Genomic DNA, 17,781 nt, shown 5'->3' with positions numbered 1-17,781 from the left:
GTATATGAATGTGTACTTTTTAAATGTATCTTATTTTATACACATTAACAAAGTACTTTTAGAGAAGAATGTAATAGAATTTAAAATATATGAGCTACATTTGATATATTGAATATCTGTACCTAAAACCTGTACCTAAAAACAAGAGAAAACCTATACCTAAAACGAGAAAACAGGAATTAAATTCTGACTCCATTCTCTTTTGCTCGGCCTTGTCCTTGCACGGGTGTGTGTTTTTCACTTTTCCCCATGCCAACACCTAGCTATTGGTAGTTGCTACTCAGAGCTTTGTGTTTGGAAGTATTCTGCAGTTGAGTCTGGGTTCAGTGGGAGAGAATGCCCTGTGTTCAGCTATGGCTGTGGGCACAGGCAGGGTGAACGGTAGCGTGGGTGCCACATTTTCACCCCTTAGTGATATTAGCAGGTTGAAATCAAGAGATGACTGCTACAGTCTTTATATTCTGCCATTGGAGGAACTTCTGGCAAGTGAGGTTCACCTCAGTTCTCCATCTATTAAATGGAGACAAAACTCACCTCCCATTTCCTCTTTAGGGATGAGAGAGAATATTTAGTATTTTCACTGGCTAAAAGCCAGTGAAACTCACTGGAGAAAGGTCCTCTGTAAATTTTAGAAACAGTTATTAATGAGCTCCCTTTACTTTGGCCAATTACAGACCCAGAACTGAAATACTCTCGTTTTAAGGACCCTGATGCTCTGCACAAGAAGTGGATCTTTTTGAAGTAGACCATCTTTCAGATATAGCATCTTAACTCAATAGGAATCTATTCTCCTTGCAGGAAATCCCCAACTAAAGGAACTCAGCTTATACAAAGAATAGATTATTGATCCCTTCTGACTGTTGTCTTCATACCCCATTCCTTGTAGTGTTCAAAGTCAGTCTTTGCTTCACTGTTTTCTTCTCATCCCAGACTTGGGCTCAGCTCTCCCCTTTAGCTAGACTGATTCATGTGAAACTGTTCTACCTTTTAGAATTTTGTGATTTTTCTTGAATCATTTATTGCTTTATCTCTTTAAAAATAATTTTTATAAAATTAATACTTTATGCTCACTGTACGTAATTTCCAACATACATGCAATGTATGTGAATTGCAGTACTTTAAAGTGGCTGTTTGATAGGTCAAAGTGAAGCTGGGAATGACCGTTGATGATGGAGGTCATTGGTGACATTGCCAAGAGGTTTCCTTGGAGTGGGGGGTGTGAAAGGCTGGTTCAAGACCGTTCATGAGAAAACAGGAACAGAGAAAGAGGGTACCCCAGTTCTGTCAGGCCTACAGATAGGAGTTGAGAAAAGCCTTTACAAATGTTCTGTTTGGGAACCTTCAGTTTGGCTAATGCCATGCTTAATGGCAACCCACTCCAGTGTTCTTGCCTGGAGAATCCCAGGGACGGGAGCCTTGTGGGCTGCCATCTATGGGGTCGCACAGAGTCGGACATGACTGAAGTGACTTAGCAGCAGCAGCAGCAGCAGCATGCTTAACACAGTCCTGTTCTCTCCTCTCCTTTGGTTAATTCACTGGTTGAATGAGTATATGGTTCTTTGAATCCTGGGTCTTATTTACACATCTTTTGAGCTCTCATGGCACAAGCACAGGACTTTGTACATAGCAACTGCAAATTATTGGGCTGAATTTACTGAACACCAGCAGCAAATATCCCTGTCTCAAGGGCAGGTTGGAATGTATGGCCAGGACACGTGGGGAACAGAAGCAAAAGATTACACATTCCCAGGCTCCCTCCTTCCAGTGACAGATATCTAACAAGGATTTCAAAAAATGAACAAAGACCTCTGTGTTGAGTGAGTTTTCCTTTTTTTATGGCAAGTGATGAAATCTCTAAATGTTTTCTCCGAACAACCTGCTCTATTGGAAAGTATGGAACAGAAGACTGTCTTTGTTGAAACTGACTTGCGTTCACATTGGCTCTGCTTTTTGCTAGCTGGATGACCTTGCCGTGTAATAGAAAACCTCTGAGCCTTGATTTTTTTCAGCTGTGATATATAGGTAATTTTGCTTCCTTTTGAGATCTAAGTAAAATAATAAATACGAAGTACCTAAGCTAGCACATGCTACACATTTGATAATGGTGGATTAAATGAGTGGATAAGCTTGTGGTTACTAGGTAGAAAGACTGCAATTCACAAAGCTCTGTACATATATTAAGGGATGTCTAAGTGGGAGAGAGAATTGCTATTTTGAAACTTGTAAAAGATGAGTAATTTCCTCTTGTCTTTTTCCCACTGCCGCCTTACATTTCCTTCCTAGAACTTTCAAAGTAGCACATTTCAGAAGCCAGATTGTACTAGAGTTGAATGAATAGGTTTTTTTCCTCTTTCTTTCTCCTTTATTTATTTATTTTTTGGGTCTTTTTTGAAAGAGTTCTATATGCCCTAAGTTTTATTTCTTCCTTATCCATTGAGAACCTATTATTAAAAGACCATGAGCAGGGGATGTGAAGCTATTAAAGACAGGACAGCTGAACAGACCACTACAAACGAGAGAAATCGCAGACTGTGAATTAAAGACAACATAGCTTCCGTTATTTTTCTTTTTAACGCGTTGTAGCATTTGCTGTGTAAGAAATCAGGAAATGACTCCTTCCAAAATAATTAACAAATACTTCACTCATTATTGCAGGAGATTTGAAATGGAGGGGTCTATTGCTACATAAATCTCCATACAATTATGCAATTTATTCTTGTTGCCCTCTTGTCCCTGGGGTAAACTGAAGTGGAACTTTGAACTCTCCCAGGGTCACCTGATGAGGATTTATTTATGCAGGCTCTTAGATTATGCTGCACTCAAGGGAGCCCATACTGGCTGGGCTTCGTGCCAGAACCCTTAAAACATTGAATGGGAGAGAATTTGCCAAGAAGAATGAATTAAAGCTATAATGTTCAGGTGTTTGTAATTTCAGCTATCTGGGTACTGAAAATATGTAGTCCCATTTATTTTTTTTAATTCATATTGTCTTTAGATGCTGAAATTTACCTGCTGTCTTTTGTAAGTATAGACTGAATAAATACCACAAGAAAGACTCCTCAAGGAAGAGTGGCTTGGGAGTGGCATGATTGCATCACATTGTTCTGTGATGGTCACAGAAAATAAAAGGCAATGAGCATGAAGTTGCTTGAGAGCAAATAGCCTGAGTTTAAATCATGGACTGTTTGTAAGCTGTTTGACCTTGGGCAAGGTCCTTGACCCCTCTGTATCTAGGTTTCTTATAAGGCTGTGCCAGTTGTTTAAGTTAGAAGAGAGTCTGCACATAGTAAGTGCTATGTAAGTGTTTGATACAGATTCACCTTCCAGAAGCAGGAGTTTCAGGAGCCCTCAAGCAGTACTGCCACAGCAACTGCTTCCCTGTCTCATCCTTTGAGCTCTGAGGCAAACAATCTGGCTTCTGTCTAGGCTGCTCTGAGAAGAAGAATCAGCCAGGGACTCTAGAAGTTAATAAGCAACTGATGGCATCATTCGAGCTCACAATATTCTTTCCTACTCTCCTTTGGAGTCTCAAAACAATCCAGTGAGGTCTGTATTTTTCTACACTTCAGAGAGAAAATATGGCCCAATTAATTGCTGATTTAGAATTGTACAGCTAATAAGTGGTAGAGGGTCAGGCAACTATGTATTTAAAGAACACTGGGTTTGTTTTGATGCTACAAGGCTTCTTTAGAAGTTAATTCCAGTTCCTTGTGTCCTGTGTACAAATGATTGTTGTTTAAACAAACCTCCAGAAGCCAAAACCTCTGTACATGTAGTGGCAAGAATAACACGGATGCGGGAAGCAATCAAAAGGATCCTCCAGGTCTGTTTGTCTAGAGCTGTTATTTTTCTGGTGGTTCCAACAGAGAAAAATAATTATCTGTACAGTTCCGTCTTAGTTTTTTGGAATCCCGCCTTCCCACCTTCTGAGCATTTTACTTTTCCTTATAGCCTAGGCTTTGGTCATACCATGGTTGTGACATTATGCACTGAAAATAGGAAAGGCAAAGATATAAGACTCAGTTCTCTATATTTCTACCCTAAGTCCTGTAAAGAAAAAGCAAACGATATAGGAAGAAATGAAAACTTTGGCTAAAATGATGTATTTAAATAATCAGGATTTCCTTGTCACTTTGCATGTCTACATATGCCAGTTAGCTGCCTTCCATGCTCTGAAGAGCACAAGAAACCGGACTATTCAAACACTTCTGGAGGTTGCTGAACCATGCAAACTGATCTGCAATTCTAGAGTAGCAGAGCAAATGTATTTTGGTGGGTTTTAGAAACATGAGTTTGGTAAAAACCACAAGGGGAACCTTAAGAGAATCGATGTGTTTATTCACAATTGGCCCTGGTCATAGTGCAAGTTACAGGAAGGCAGAACCTGCCTCAGATGCTTTTGCTGAGAGCACAGCTTACTAGTTTTGCAGTTACTGGGCTTATCTCTGAGAGCTATAGAGGCAAATGTGACACAAACTGACTCAACCGTTTTTTTTTTCCCCCAGAGAAGGGAAAGTCTGAGTCTATGATGCTATTAAAATACTAAAGGTCCAGAAATAAGCATGCAATAAATAGGACAGAGGCAAGATAGATTTCCTTGGAATAATCTTGGATCTCTCTATGGTCCCACATACCCTGGCCCTACCATCAAGTCCAGCTTGTCTCCCTCTGTACCTCTACCTAAGCTCCCACCACAACCGAAATCACCTCTCTATTCCTACCCCAGATGAGTCACTTTCCTGGCAATCTCTAGCAGAGTGGTCCCTCGTGCCCTGTGTAATAGGCTAAATGGTCTCTCCCCCTTCCCCAAATTTATATATCTACATCCCAGTCCTTGGAACCTGTCAATGTTATCTTATTTGGTAAAAGACATAACTTAAGAATCTTGAGATGAGCATCCTGGCTTAATGACCCAAATTCAATGACCAGTGTCCTCATAGGAAACACACAGAGAAGACAGGCGTGTAGGGGCAGGTGTTATGAAGATGGAGGCAGAGATTGGAGTGATGGGGCTACCAGTCAAGGAATTCTGATTCTTCTGGAGACTGGAAGAGTCAGGAAACACTCTTACAATGTTTGTATCTGTGTCTCCCCACTCCCCTGCCCTCAGTTCGTATGTTGAAGCCCTAACCCTCAACAGGATGGCACTTTGAAGTGGGGGGTAATTTTTGGGGGGGTAATTAGGCTTAGATGAGGTGATGGTGGTAATTAGGCTTAGATGAGGGTGGTGCCTTCATGCTGGGATTAATACCATTATGAGAAAGGAAAGACAGCAGAGCTTCTTGCCATGGGAGCAGACAGAAGAAGGCAGCTGTCTCCAGGACAGGGAGCAGGTTCTCACAGGAACCGACTCTGCTAGCCCCTTGACCTGGGTGCCCCTCGCAGTCGTCTCCAGGACAGGGAGCGGGCTCTCACAGGAACCAACTCTGCTAGCCCCTTGACCTGGGCGCCCCTCGAAGTCGTCTCCAGGACAGGGATCGGGCTCTCACAGGAACCGACTCTGCTGGCCCCTTGACCTGGGTGCCCCTCGCAGTCTGTGGTATTTTGTTACAGTCGCTCACGTTAAGACACACATTCTCCACAGAGCCTCTGGAGGGAGCACAGCCCTGCTAACACCTTCATTTTGGACTTCCAGCCTCCAGAACTGTGAGAGGATAAATTTCTGTTGTTTTAAGACACCCAGGTTGTGGTACATTGTCAGGGTAGCCTCAGAAACCCTGCTTCTCACTCTTTGTCACTGTTTCTTCGTGTTCCAGCTCAAGTTATTCTACTCAGGTGGATCCAGCCCCACGTGAGATTGTGCCTGCCTGGGAATAGGAGTCTGTAGCGGGTTTATGTATGTCTCCCATTTGGCTTTTATTTACAAGGCTTCGACCTTGTGGTGTTTCTTCATTTTTAATGTCTGTTAACTTTTTGGAGGCCAGTGCTTGGTTTCGCATTTTTGCATCTTAGTACCTGGTGCTAACCTTAGACCTTTGAGACTCCCCTGTTAAAAAGAAGCTCAGTTGTAAGTAGAATATAACCTACTTAACAAAAAAGCCGTTCCTTCTTTGATTCATAAGCCTCTCCGGGATCGTAACCTGACGCCAGGTTCTCATGATGAGAGTCGGTTATTTATATACAACAGTGAAATGAAGTTCCTAATGATTTGGATCAAGGATAAGGATGTTTCTTGTGCTAAACATATGCCACCTTCTCCTATGATTTTTAAATCATGTATGCATTAATTAGTCAGAATGTACTTCTACTTTGATTGATTTCAATTAGCTCTGAAAAAAATCGCTTTGGTTGAGCTGGAAGAGAAAACACAGTTATCAGCTAGTGCCATCCAGCAATGGAGTGAGTTTTCTGAAGGAGCGTGGTTGCCCTGTCTTTAGAATACAGAAGTGTTCTATCTGAGTACAAAGCGTCTGTGTTTCTCTCCAGGGCTCAGACATCAAAGTGGAGATCTCTTTGCTAAGTCCAAAAAAGTGTGATTTAAAAAAAAATTAAAGATTAAAGGTAAAATATTGAACAGTGCTAGGAGGTGTTTCAAATAAAACCACGCAGAAGTCTTCCCACCTTCGTGCCTCTGGTCCAGCCCACTCACAGAAGGGTCCCTATTAGAGATTTTCCCTGGTATCACATGTCCTCATGGTGAGCTCCCGCAGCATCTCCTACACTAGACTGACTGCCACTATGCAAACAAGCTCATTCCTCTGAAGGGGTAGAGAAAAGGTAACGAGTCAGTCAGTGGGCTGAGTTCTGGCCCTCAGAAGTCCTTTACTCATTTTTGTGGTCCTGAGAAGATCATTTCTCTTAGATTCCTCATCTCTAAAATGAGACCCGGCTAGATAACTTCCACATTTCTCCTTTAAACTCTGGGGTTTAAAAATATTTCATGACTCTATAGGGAATAACAAATCATTACTGTACTCCCTGGAAAAAAACTCAGCAGAGACTCTTGAGTCCCGTGGGTGGACAGAGTTGTCCTGTCGTCTTGGTCAACACACATGGGGGCTAAGTGCTGGAATGCGCTGTCAGAGACATACTCTGCTTGGGAAGAAAGTAGTGCTGAGGTTAGGGGAAGCATTGGCCTCGGATGATCTCTAATACACTTGTAGGTCATCTTGTCCAGAGTGGATCTGAGCAGAGAAGCTCTGTGTGTGGTCGAATCCCTCGGTAGCACTTCTGCCAGCCTTTGATGAAACTCCTCAGTGACTGAGGAATTTACTCTTTCATAGCCCTTGTTTCCATTATTTTTCATAGCACTATGAGATAATCAGACAGTCATCCTTTATGCAGAGCTGGAATCCAGGGCCTTATAATTCTTACCAAAGGTCCTGGTTTTACACTCAGAGCCTATCAAGTCAAATCTCAGTTCTTCAAGTTGGATATAAATCAATCCAACCTCGCAAGATTGTGCAAAGATTAAGCGCAGTAATGCACATACGGTAGTTTAGCACACTTCCTGACAGATAATAAATAGTAACATTATTAATGTTAACTACTGTACTTGCTTCATTGGTTTGGTTAACATATTAATATCTACCATGGAGCACTTTTCCCTTCAATTTTATTGAGACATAATTGACATACAGCACTGTGTAAGTGTGCTGGTCTAGAGTATGAGAGTGGACCTGTCATGCAACAGCAGCAACAGCCTCGCCTGTGCAAGTGCAGAAGGTCAGGCCTGGATCCAGCTCTGCAAACCTGAACTCTTATGTTTCGACAAGGTTTTTGGTGATTGGTATACTCGCTATAGTTGAGAAGCACTGCATTAGATCACATACCCCCACCTGACCTCCCAACTCTGTTCTTTTAATTACTCCATCAGGCCTGTTGGTGTTTGAAAAATCTTAGTTGAGGAAGAAACAATTGACAAGAAGCAACAACTCCAAGTCTCAGTGATAGAAATACAAGTCCAGAATTGGTCTGATGTCAGTTGAAGCTCTTACTATATTAACTGGAAATGTATTGCCAAGGATTTCCAGGTGTTCATAGTACAGTCATAAAATATATGATCCTGAGGCTTTAGAAGATTACTCATGCCTTTCAAGTCATGTTAAAGTATGCACCACATGGTTTAAGACTGGGGGTTGCCTTGTGATTTTAAAAACCTGATTAACAGACTAAATAATCAAAACCACCCACTTTCCAGTCACGCCAGATAGAGGCAACCACAAAACTTCCTTCCACAACACTCTTCAGCTGCAGGAAGAATGAAAGTTTTCAATGGTTTTATATTTCTGACATCACTGCAAGGGCAGTGACTGAGAAACCAGCATTTGAAAGGTGCAGAGGAGATGTGCGCTGTGGAAACAGCTGTGCTAGAGGGAAACGCTTTCAGTCCATGCACTCAGCAGTATGGAAATGAACTTTGCCAGCTAATGAGCACGAATAAACACTTAGCTGCCTTTCCCACCACAAAGCAGCTTTCTATATTTGGTACTTTCAGATGTTCAGTAAAACAGACTGAATTTAATGCCAGATGACAGTGCCAGACTGACTTCAGTTAAACTCAAGCAAAGACCTTCAAGAAGCTTCTTCCCCCAGCCTGTCCTGTTTCTCTCTCCACCTGATAGTCGCAGGGAGCGCTAAGCCTGACACCCCGAGGGCAGGACATCAGCCCAGCTATGCTGGCTAAGTCAGCAGGGCCGTGATCCCTGGGGGCATAGGTCCACCTGCGCTGTTCATTTCAGGGCACTCAGTTCAAGGTGTGCAGCCTCTTTCTGGGTCACAGAGGGTGTGAGGCATGGGGAAGCCACACCCTACCTCCTGGAGCCTTTAGCCAAGAGAAACTGGCATCTCTGCTTTTTTCGTCCTGGGTTCCAATTCACTCCCATCCAGTACATGTTATTAAAGTCCCTGACCCCCAGGGCTCTGTATGGGGGCCCTTTTTGTAGCCCCTTGCTCCTCACACTCATTGGTTCAGCAGATATTTATTTAGGGCCTCTATGTCACAGGTAGTGAGACTGTAAGAAATAAGCCCCAGTTTCTGTCCTCATGGTATTCACATTCTAGCCAGGGAGACAGACAAGTGCAAGTGTAAGTGCTGAGAAGGGAGACAATTTCTGTCCCGAGGAGGAGGTGGTATGGGGCTAAGTGAGAATGCATTGGGCTGAGAAGCAGGTGGGGCAGGCATTCCAGATATAAGAAAGGGATTGAGCAAAGCCTTGACAGCGTTAAATCCCACAGAATGATTTCCCACCCCATTCAGGAGGACGCAGGATGGGTGACATGGCAGCTCTGCTGAGGATCCCAGCCCTGCTTGTCTCTACCCATAGGGCAGGGCTTCTTAACTCAGATGCCTTTGGATCTTGAATTTAGCCACCACTTCCCCCACTCCAACCCCACTCCCTCCCCAACTGCCGCCCCATGGCATTTACTCCTGATTAATCATTAGAATGTGCATATTTAAATTACAGTAGAAGGTACAATGTGCTACAGTATGTAGCAGAATGATTGAAAATACAGTTTTTGTAGTCCAGGGACTACAGCATTGGGGAAGTTACCTAATTCTCTCTCCCTTGGTTTCCACATTCAATAAATACTGGTTTCCAAGGAAGGTTAAGAGAGGAGATGAAAGTTAAGGGAAGTGGATTTTTAGGGAAGTGAAACTATTTCGTTCTTATAATGGTGGATATAATCCTATGAACATTATGTGTTTGATAGAACTCTTAGAACTGTATACCACAAAGAGTGACTCCCTAGTATAAACTATGGACTTTATTAATAATGATGTGGTTCATCTACTTATAAAAAATGTGCCACACCAATACAAGATGTTAATAACGGAGAAAACTGTGTTTGGGAAAGTGAGTGAAAGTCGCTCAGTCTTTCACTACTACTCTTTGCGACCCCATAGACTATACAGTCCATGGAATTCTCCAGGCCAGAATACTGGAGTGGGTAGCCTTTCCCGTCTCTAGCGGATCTTCCCAACTCAGGGATAGAACCAGGGCTCCTGCATTGCTGGCAGATTCTTTACCAGCTGAGTCACCAGGGAAGCCCAAGAATACTGGAGTGGGTAGTTTATCCCTTCTCCAGGGGGCCTTCCCGACCCAGGAATTGAACTGGGGTCTCCTGTATTGTAGGCGGATTCTTTACCAGCTGAGCTCTCAGGGGAACCCATGGACAGCAACACTGCTATAATTTACAGTAATACATGATTGATGCAGTTTGGGTAATTTAGGAATTTCCTGGAAAGAGATAGACACTGAGCTAAAATCTTGAAGCTTTTGTATGGGTGGAAAAGAGCATGAGAAGATTCTGGGAGGCTGGAATAATACGAGTAAGCCACAGAAGTGAAGATGACAGATATTATGTTGTATTCATTTTTTCAATGCATGGAGGATAGGACCTGATGGGGTATCATAGAAGTGGGGAGTCTTAGAAAGTGAGGTTTGATGGAGTGGTGGGTGGTAATGTAGGAACAGGGAAAGGGACATGGAAGACATACACTTTGAAGATGAAACCAAAAGGACTCACTTGTAAAAATGACCAAGCCCTTATAGTTTCAAAGTGATTTTGCTACATTGTTCCTTGGCCTGGCATTCCTTCTCACAGAATTGGTGTCAAGATCAGCAGTGAAATATCAAAATGAATCCATCACAGGTATACATGTGCACTAATACAATTATGTAAAGTTTAAAAATAAAATTAAAAAAAAAAAAAAAAAACAGATGTTGAATTAAAAAAAAAAAAAGATCAGCAGTGATTCTTAACCCCATCATACTAATGTCCCCTTTTGTGACCAATATTTCAATGAACCTTTTACTCTCAAGTGAAATTGATTTTTCACCTAATATATTTGCACACATAATTTTGAAAATGTTAACAAAGTGCTTTATTATAAATAAAGGCAACTTCAGAGAAAGTGGTTAATGTTAAGGTGTACATTACAATATGTAAAAGCCCAGACATGATTACACTAGAAGACGTAATGGAGTAGTCAGATACCCCTGTACATGGGGTGATAGCTACTAATAAAGACCCATAGAGATGCATTAATAACTCATATAACACAAATGACACGACTGTCACTGATGTCAGTGATTCTGCAAAAAGGTGGTGACTGTTGGTAAAGTCCCAAACAGGAGAAAGTACAATCTTATCTGTAATTTAGTAGTTGCATTCCCAAGAATTCAGAGTGTACTAAAAAGCATGCAAAAATACTTTGGCAAGTATAAACAGATTTCACCTATGAAAATGTCACTGTGCACTTTGGAAACTCTTGCAGATGTTGGGACAACTTATTTTGTTGTGCAAGACTGGGGCATTTCAGGACATCTAACATCCCAGGTCCCCAGCCTTCAGATGCTAGAGACCCCACCCCCACCCCATCACTCTGACAATTAAAAATGCCCCCAAGGTTTCACAGCCTAAGGGAACAGTACTGCCTCTACTGAGAACCGCTGGCTGGATGCTGGCTCTCAGATTTCAGCCTCATGACTTCAGGATGGTGAAAGATAAGGAAGCTGAAGGGGGAGGATTGGGAGGTTGAGCCAGAAAAGGTGTTGGCTGCAGTGCTGTCTCCCTCTGTCAAGGACAGCCTTCACTTTCTTAATTTCTTTAGATCTGCCTCTTCCAGCCTGGTAAGAGTTTCATGTCCTGAGCCCAGGTAGAAGATGAAGTGAGGGGGAAAATATGATATTTTGCAGTAATAAATGTGAACCCTGTCTGGCTTATTTATCTTATTTGTCTTAAGAGTCAACAAACCAAAGCTGATCCCCTGCCCTCCACACATGCTCACTGTTAGATCTATACTGTGTCTCAGTTCAGGAGAAATCTAGTTCTCACATGAATCCGTGAAACATTTTTTGAAATTTAATCCTTGTTATCTTTTAAACAAGCGTGATCTCATTCCATTTTTTTTCTTTTCCAGTTTTGTTAAGTATGAAGTAACATCTAATCCCTCTTGGCATTCACATTTTGCACAATTGAATGTCTTGAGCAAATGTGCATGATGGTCTAGCACATCTCGGTATTAGCACCCTGCATGCTGCCTGGAAGTCTTAAGCAAATCAAAGGAGCTTGATTTCTTTGGAGTACTTTTCAGAGAATTTTGAGCCTTAGATTTTCCTTTAACAATGACACCTTCTTTCTCAAGTTTCTTTCTTAAGTGTGATTGTGCTGTATTTGACTTGTAAAGAGTCATTTGGCCCAGAGGTATTGTTGTTGCTGTTTTGTTGCTCAGTCGTGTCTGACTCTTTGCAGCCCCATGGAGTGCAGCATGCCAGGCTTCCCTGTCCTTCACTGTCTCCCGGAGCTTGGTCAAACTCATCTCCATTGAGTCAGTGATGCCATTCAACCATCGCGTCCTCTGTCATCTCTTTCTCATCCTGCCTTCAATCTTTCCCAGCATCATGGCCTTTTCTAATGAGTCAGCTCTTCGCATCAGGTGGCCAAAGTATTGGAACTTCAGCTCCTTCAGCATCAGTCCTTCCGATGAATATTCAGGATTGATTTCCTTTAGGATTGACTGGTTTGATCTCCTTGCAGTCTAAGGGACTCTCAAGAGTCTTCTCCAACACCACAGATCAAAAGCATCAATTTTCTTCAGTGCTCAGCCTTCTTTATGGTCCAACTCTCACATCCATACATGACTACTGGAAAAATCATAGATTTGACTATACAGACCTTTGTTGGTACTTCAGATGCAAGCCAGTGAATGATATTCCAACAACATTAATCTGTTTGCAGCCTTATTCCAGGACCAGGTTTATCCATTTGTCAATCAGATGCATAGTATTCACTGGACAGCAGATTAGGCATATGAGAAATCAAAAGTGAACTAGACACTTCACTGGAGAAGGCAATGGCACCCACTCCAGTACTCTTGCCTGGAAAATCCCATGGACGGAGGAGCCTGGTGGGCCACAGTCCATGGAGTTGCTAAGAGTCGGACACGACTGAGCGACTTCACTTCCACTTTTCACTTTCATGCATTGGAGAAGGAAATGGCAGCCCACTCCAGTGTTCTTGCCTCGAGAATCCCAGGGACGAGAGAGCCTCATGGGCTGCCGTCTGTGGGGTCACACAGAGTCGGACATGACTGAAGCGACTTAGCAGCTTAGCAGACACTTCACACTCTCAAAGAGTCTATTATCCATCTAGGGATGATAAAACCTCGCATATACTAAGTCAGTGAAAGGTAAGTGAAATACTGGTGGAGTTTCTAGGGATGAAATAGTAGTACTTTCTTCTGAAGAAGGCTTCCTAGAAGAGGTGAAATTTTTAACTTGATGATTTTAAAGATTCATTAAAATCTTGACAGGCAAGACACTTTTTGAGGACTGGTTTTTTGAGCTGAAATAAATGTGAGCGGAATATTTGTGTGTGTGTGGCTTCTCATTACTTAATATTATGCATTCTCCATTGATTGTCTGAATGTAAGTAAGTGACTTTTTAAAAATTTAAGTGACTTTAAATAATTAGTAATAATTGCTATAAAGAATCTCATTTGAAATTGCTACCTTTCTGGAAAAGTCCTCTAATTTAAGAGTTGAGTCTAAGTTTTGCTTTTTCCATTTGAAGAATTCAAATTTTACAACTCCAGATGCTGGAATACTAATGCTATGTTTCAAAATTCTGGGGTGTAGCTCTAGCCTTATTCATAGTAAAATGCAATCAGACATAAGACAGATCTTTGGGGACGGTTATACAAAGGGAGTTCAGCCACTAAAATAGAAAAGTGTTCTGGCCACTGGGTGTTTTTCATGTATTGAACTTGAGGACAACACAGAAACTGAGCCGGAGCATCCAGGACTGCCTGTGGTTCCACACCCTCCCCGTCTTTCTCCTAGGACTTGGGTCTACTTGCTTCTGCTTCCAGGTTATTAAGGTCCATCTCTCATCCCCTCTGGCCTCTGTCTGTACCACTTTCCTGTGGGCTGGAGATTTGACTAAGAGCAAGTTATTCAACATGAAATTTGGCCAGATGACACGTTTGTCTCTTGAAGTATCTGTGCCCCAGTTTTTATTGCAGCATTATTTACAATAACCATGGCATGGAAACAATCTAAGTGCTCACTGGATGAGTGAATGGGTAAAGAATGTGAGATGTATATGTATCCCATTGAAATGTAAGCTTCCATATATTCCATATATGTACATACATACACATACAATTCCCTGGTGGCTCAGATGGTAAAGCCTCTGCCTGCAATGCAGGAGACCCAGGTTCAGTCCCTGGGTTGGGAAGATCCCCTGGAGAAGGAAATGGCAACCCATTCCAGTACTCATGCCTGGAAAATTCCATGGATGGAGAAGCCTGGTGGGCTACAGTCCATGGGGTTGCAAAGAGTCGGACACGACTGAGCGACTTCACTTCACTTCACACATACAATGGGATGTTATTCAGCCATTAAAAAAACCTGCCTTTTATGACAACATGAATGGATCTTGAGGGCATTATGCTAAGGGAAATAAATCAGAGAAAGACAAATACTGCATATTTTCACTTATATTCAGAATCTAAAGATGCGGAGCTCATAGAAGGAGAGAGCAGAATGGTGGCTGCCAGGGTGGGGTGGAGGGTGGAGGGAATGGGGAGATATTGGTTAATGATACAAATTCCCAGCCATAAGATGAATATGCTCTGAGGAGCCAATGTATAGCTTGGTGACTGTAATTAACAGTACTATATACTTGAAAGTCATTAAGAGAGTAGATCTTAAATGTTATCACCACACACACACACACAAACAGTAATTATGTGAGGGAATAGAAGTGTATCAAATCATCTCACTGTACGTCTTAAAGCTTCATATGTTACAGGTCAGTAATAGCTCAGTAAACCTGAGGAGGGGAAAGGCATGTTTGTCAAAATATCCTGGGTTGGAAATGTTTTCTCTCTGATCTGGATGGTAGGTATAGATTTATAAATTCTTCAACTTGCAGTCTTAAGATTTGTGCATATCATGTATGTTATATCTCAACAAAATATAATAACAATAAAAAATTTAAAAACCACTGAAGTGTTGCCAATTTTGGTCTACCTTGGGATAATTTTGCAATGAATATGTGCATTTTCAAGTATTTAAAAATAACTTTTTAGAACTTTTAGTGTTTTTCTTTTTTTAATTAATTTATTTTTTAATATAAATTTATTTATTTTAATTGGAGGCTAATTACTTTACAATATTGTATTGGTTTTGCCATACATCAATGTGAATCTGCCATGGAGTGTTTTTCTTTAGTATTCCTTTTAAAATTATTTTTTAGCCAATTAGTTGAAATAACCTAAATAGCTGACAGTGGAAGATTTATTATATAACTATTTGTCCCCCCAAATTGCAAACAGCTTAGAAGAGCAATAATTGTACCCTCCTCCACACTGCCCTCACCCCAAGTTTTTGAAACAAAAGAAAAGAGGAGAAAACAAAATTTCTGGGAAAAGAGAGTGAAAATATGTGTTGCAGAACCACCTTTTTGATGCTTCAAGATTTCCAACAATTTTAATACCTAGAATTTGGGGATAGTGTGCCTAAATCATTATTTCAAACAACTTGTCATGTTTGCCAACTCAACGCAGTCTCACGCTTTTGGGCCAATTTTCTCAGCCACCCTATCCCTCCTGCCCAGTTTTCATCTTGATGTCTGTAGCTTTGGATTCAAAGTTAGACTGAAGTCTAGTAGTGAAAGTAGTGAAAGTAACTGATGATGCAAAGGGAACAAAAATAGAATTTACAGCAAAATCCTTACCTCTAGCTGTGGTGGTCAAAGTTCAAGCACCAGAAGAGGAAGAGACATTCCCTTCTGAGAGAGAGCTCCTGAAAAACAGACAAATTTGATGCCAGTAAATTGTAGCATTAAATCTATAAAGTCTAAGAACTGTACATAAATTAAGCCTGGATTTCTTTTCCCCAGCACACCCAGCCAATCTCATTATCTTGGATGGATTTACAAATGGGATCAAGTGCTTCTTAATGTTACTATTGGATATATATGTATATATTGAGCCTGATAATCATTTAAAGATAATCATCGAGCCTGAACTCTTTCATTGGAACAGGACAGCTGGGAAGTGGTGGAAGGATTGAGGGGAGAGATGAATTACACCCAAGAGCCACCAACACAGAAAGGATTTTTGCTGAAAAAGAGAAAATGGCCCTTGAAAGGCTGGCATAAGGTAAGAACTGGCTTGGGACTCACCTTTGTACCCACATTCCCTACTCAGGCCCTCTTCTTAGGCACTTATATTTAATTTGAGGCTGAGCAAGGAGACCAAGAGAAGGACATTTAAATAGAATGTTTTAATGAATTCTACTTTGTTCCCCACAGAGATTCTTCTATCTGGACAGAGGAATCTTGAAATATGCCAAGAACCAAACTGACGTAAGTGGTCTGGTTAATCCAGCATGCTATTGAAGAATTCTCCAGGCTAGTCATGTTGTATGAAAGGAGAGAAGGTTAGCACTCCCCTTGATGAGGATGGAAGAGGCTCTTGAGCCTGACAACATGCATATGGTTGAGGCATTGCCACCTACTTCCTGGCATCTAACCACTGGTGTCGCAAAGAGTTGGATACGACTGGGCAACTGAACAACAATAATATAGTGGCTCAATCGGTAAAGAATCTGCCCACGGTGCCGTAGACCCAGGTTCGATCCCTGGGTCAGGAAGATCCCTGGAGGAGGAAGTGGCAGCTCATTCCAGCATTCTTGCCTGGAGAATCCTCATGGACAGAGAAGCCTGGCGGGCTACAGTCTATGGGGCTGCAGAGAGTCAGACCCGACTGAGCAGCTGAGCACGCACACAGTGGTTGTAGGCTGGTGGATGAGACTGTACATTTGGGATTGCATTTCCCACTGGAAACCATGAGGGTGGTGGTGTTTCTCTCTCAGGGAACAGAGGTGCCTGTTCCCTTCTGTCTCCTCTCTAGGTTCTGCGTGGGCTCAGTTCACCCACCAAGTGGAGGTGTGAGGGCCCCTCTCAATACTCCACTGGGTACCCAGCTGTGGGTTCTGGTCTTAGGGTTGTACTATGGGGTTCTCTGAGTGGGGAGAGACCTCTTCCCAGCGAGGTAACAAGAACAAAACATAGGATGTGTCCTCCTACTATTCTGGGCACTGAGGGGTTTAGTGGGGAAAGTCCTTGGTGAAGGTGACAGGAGATGCCCCTGTGTGTGGACACCAGGCAAACGGCCCACCAGGGCTCAGGATAACTGCTGGTCCTACCTGCACGAGAGTCCCTCTCTCACCCAGCACTTCTCTCCTCCTGCCTTCCTCTCCCTGCCTCGCTCATGGGGCTCACCCTGTAGGGGTACCTGCAGAAACGTGCCAAAGTGCCTGACCCACAGTGGCCTGTCTTAGCTTCCTTACTCCTCTTTTTGTTTGTATGTTTTATTCAGCTTTTAAAATTTTTTGTTTAATTAATTTTTATTGGAGTATAGTTGATTTATAATGCTGTGTTTCTGCTGTACAGTGCAGTGAATCAGTTATACATGCACCCATACTGTTTTAGATTCTATTTCCACATAGGTCATTACAGAGTATTGAGTTCCCTGTGATGTACACTAGGTTCTTTCTAGTTATTTATATATAGTGTATATGTCAGTCCCAACCTCCCAATTTCCCATCCCCCCACACTTCCCCCTTGCAACCATATTACTCCATGAAAAAGAAAGGAATAATGTCATTTGCAGCCAATGAGTGGACCTAGAGATTGTCATACTGAGTGAAGTAAGTCAGATATGCAAAGACAAATATCATGATCGTATGATATTGCTTATATGTGGAATCTAAAAAATGAGTACAAATGAAACTAATACAAAATAGAAATAGAGTCACAAAGGTA

At 42.0% G+C, this 17,781-nt stretch overlaps 1 protein-coding gene and 1 non-coding gene across 4 annotated transcripts in view; both read left to right on the top strand.

The window, feature by feature from the left end:
• Nucleotides 1-17,781, top strand: part of OSBPL3 (oxysterol binding protein like 3) — a 199,543-nt gene that overhangs the window by 102,553 nt on the left and 79,209 nt on the right. For all 3 annotated transcript variants that reach the window (XM_027539354.1, XM_027539355.1, XM_027539353.1), the window contains 2 exons: nt 15,998-16,114; nt 16,267-16,320. In XM_027539354.1, the coding sequence (XP_027395155.1) occupies nt 15,998-16,114; nt 16,267-16,320 (171 nt within the window). The remainder of the gene's footprint in view (nt 1-15,997; nt 16,115-16,266; nt 16,321-17,781) is intronic.
• On the top strand, nt 16,373-16,498 carry LOC113891942. Its single transcript, XR_003510921.1, has one exon. It is a non-coding gene; the product is annotated as a U6atac minor spliceosomal RNA (small nuclear RNA).

The sequence above is a fragment of the Bos indicus x Bos taurus genome, chromosome 4, assembly GCF_003369695.1.
Source record: "Bos indicus x Bos taurus breed Angus x Brahman F1 hybrid chromosome 4, Bos_hybrid_MaternalHap_v2.0, whole genome shotgun sequence".
NCBI lineage: Eukaryota > Metazoa > Chordata > Mammalia > Artiodactyla > Bovidae > Bos > Bos indicus x Bos taurus.
The sequence above is the reverse complement of the archived record's forward strand: the minus strand, read 5'-3'. Positions and strand labels throughout refer to the sequence as shown.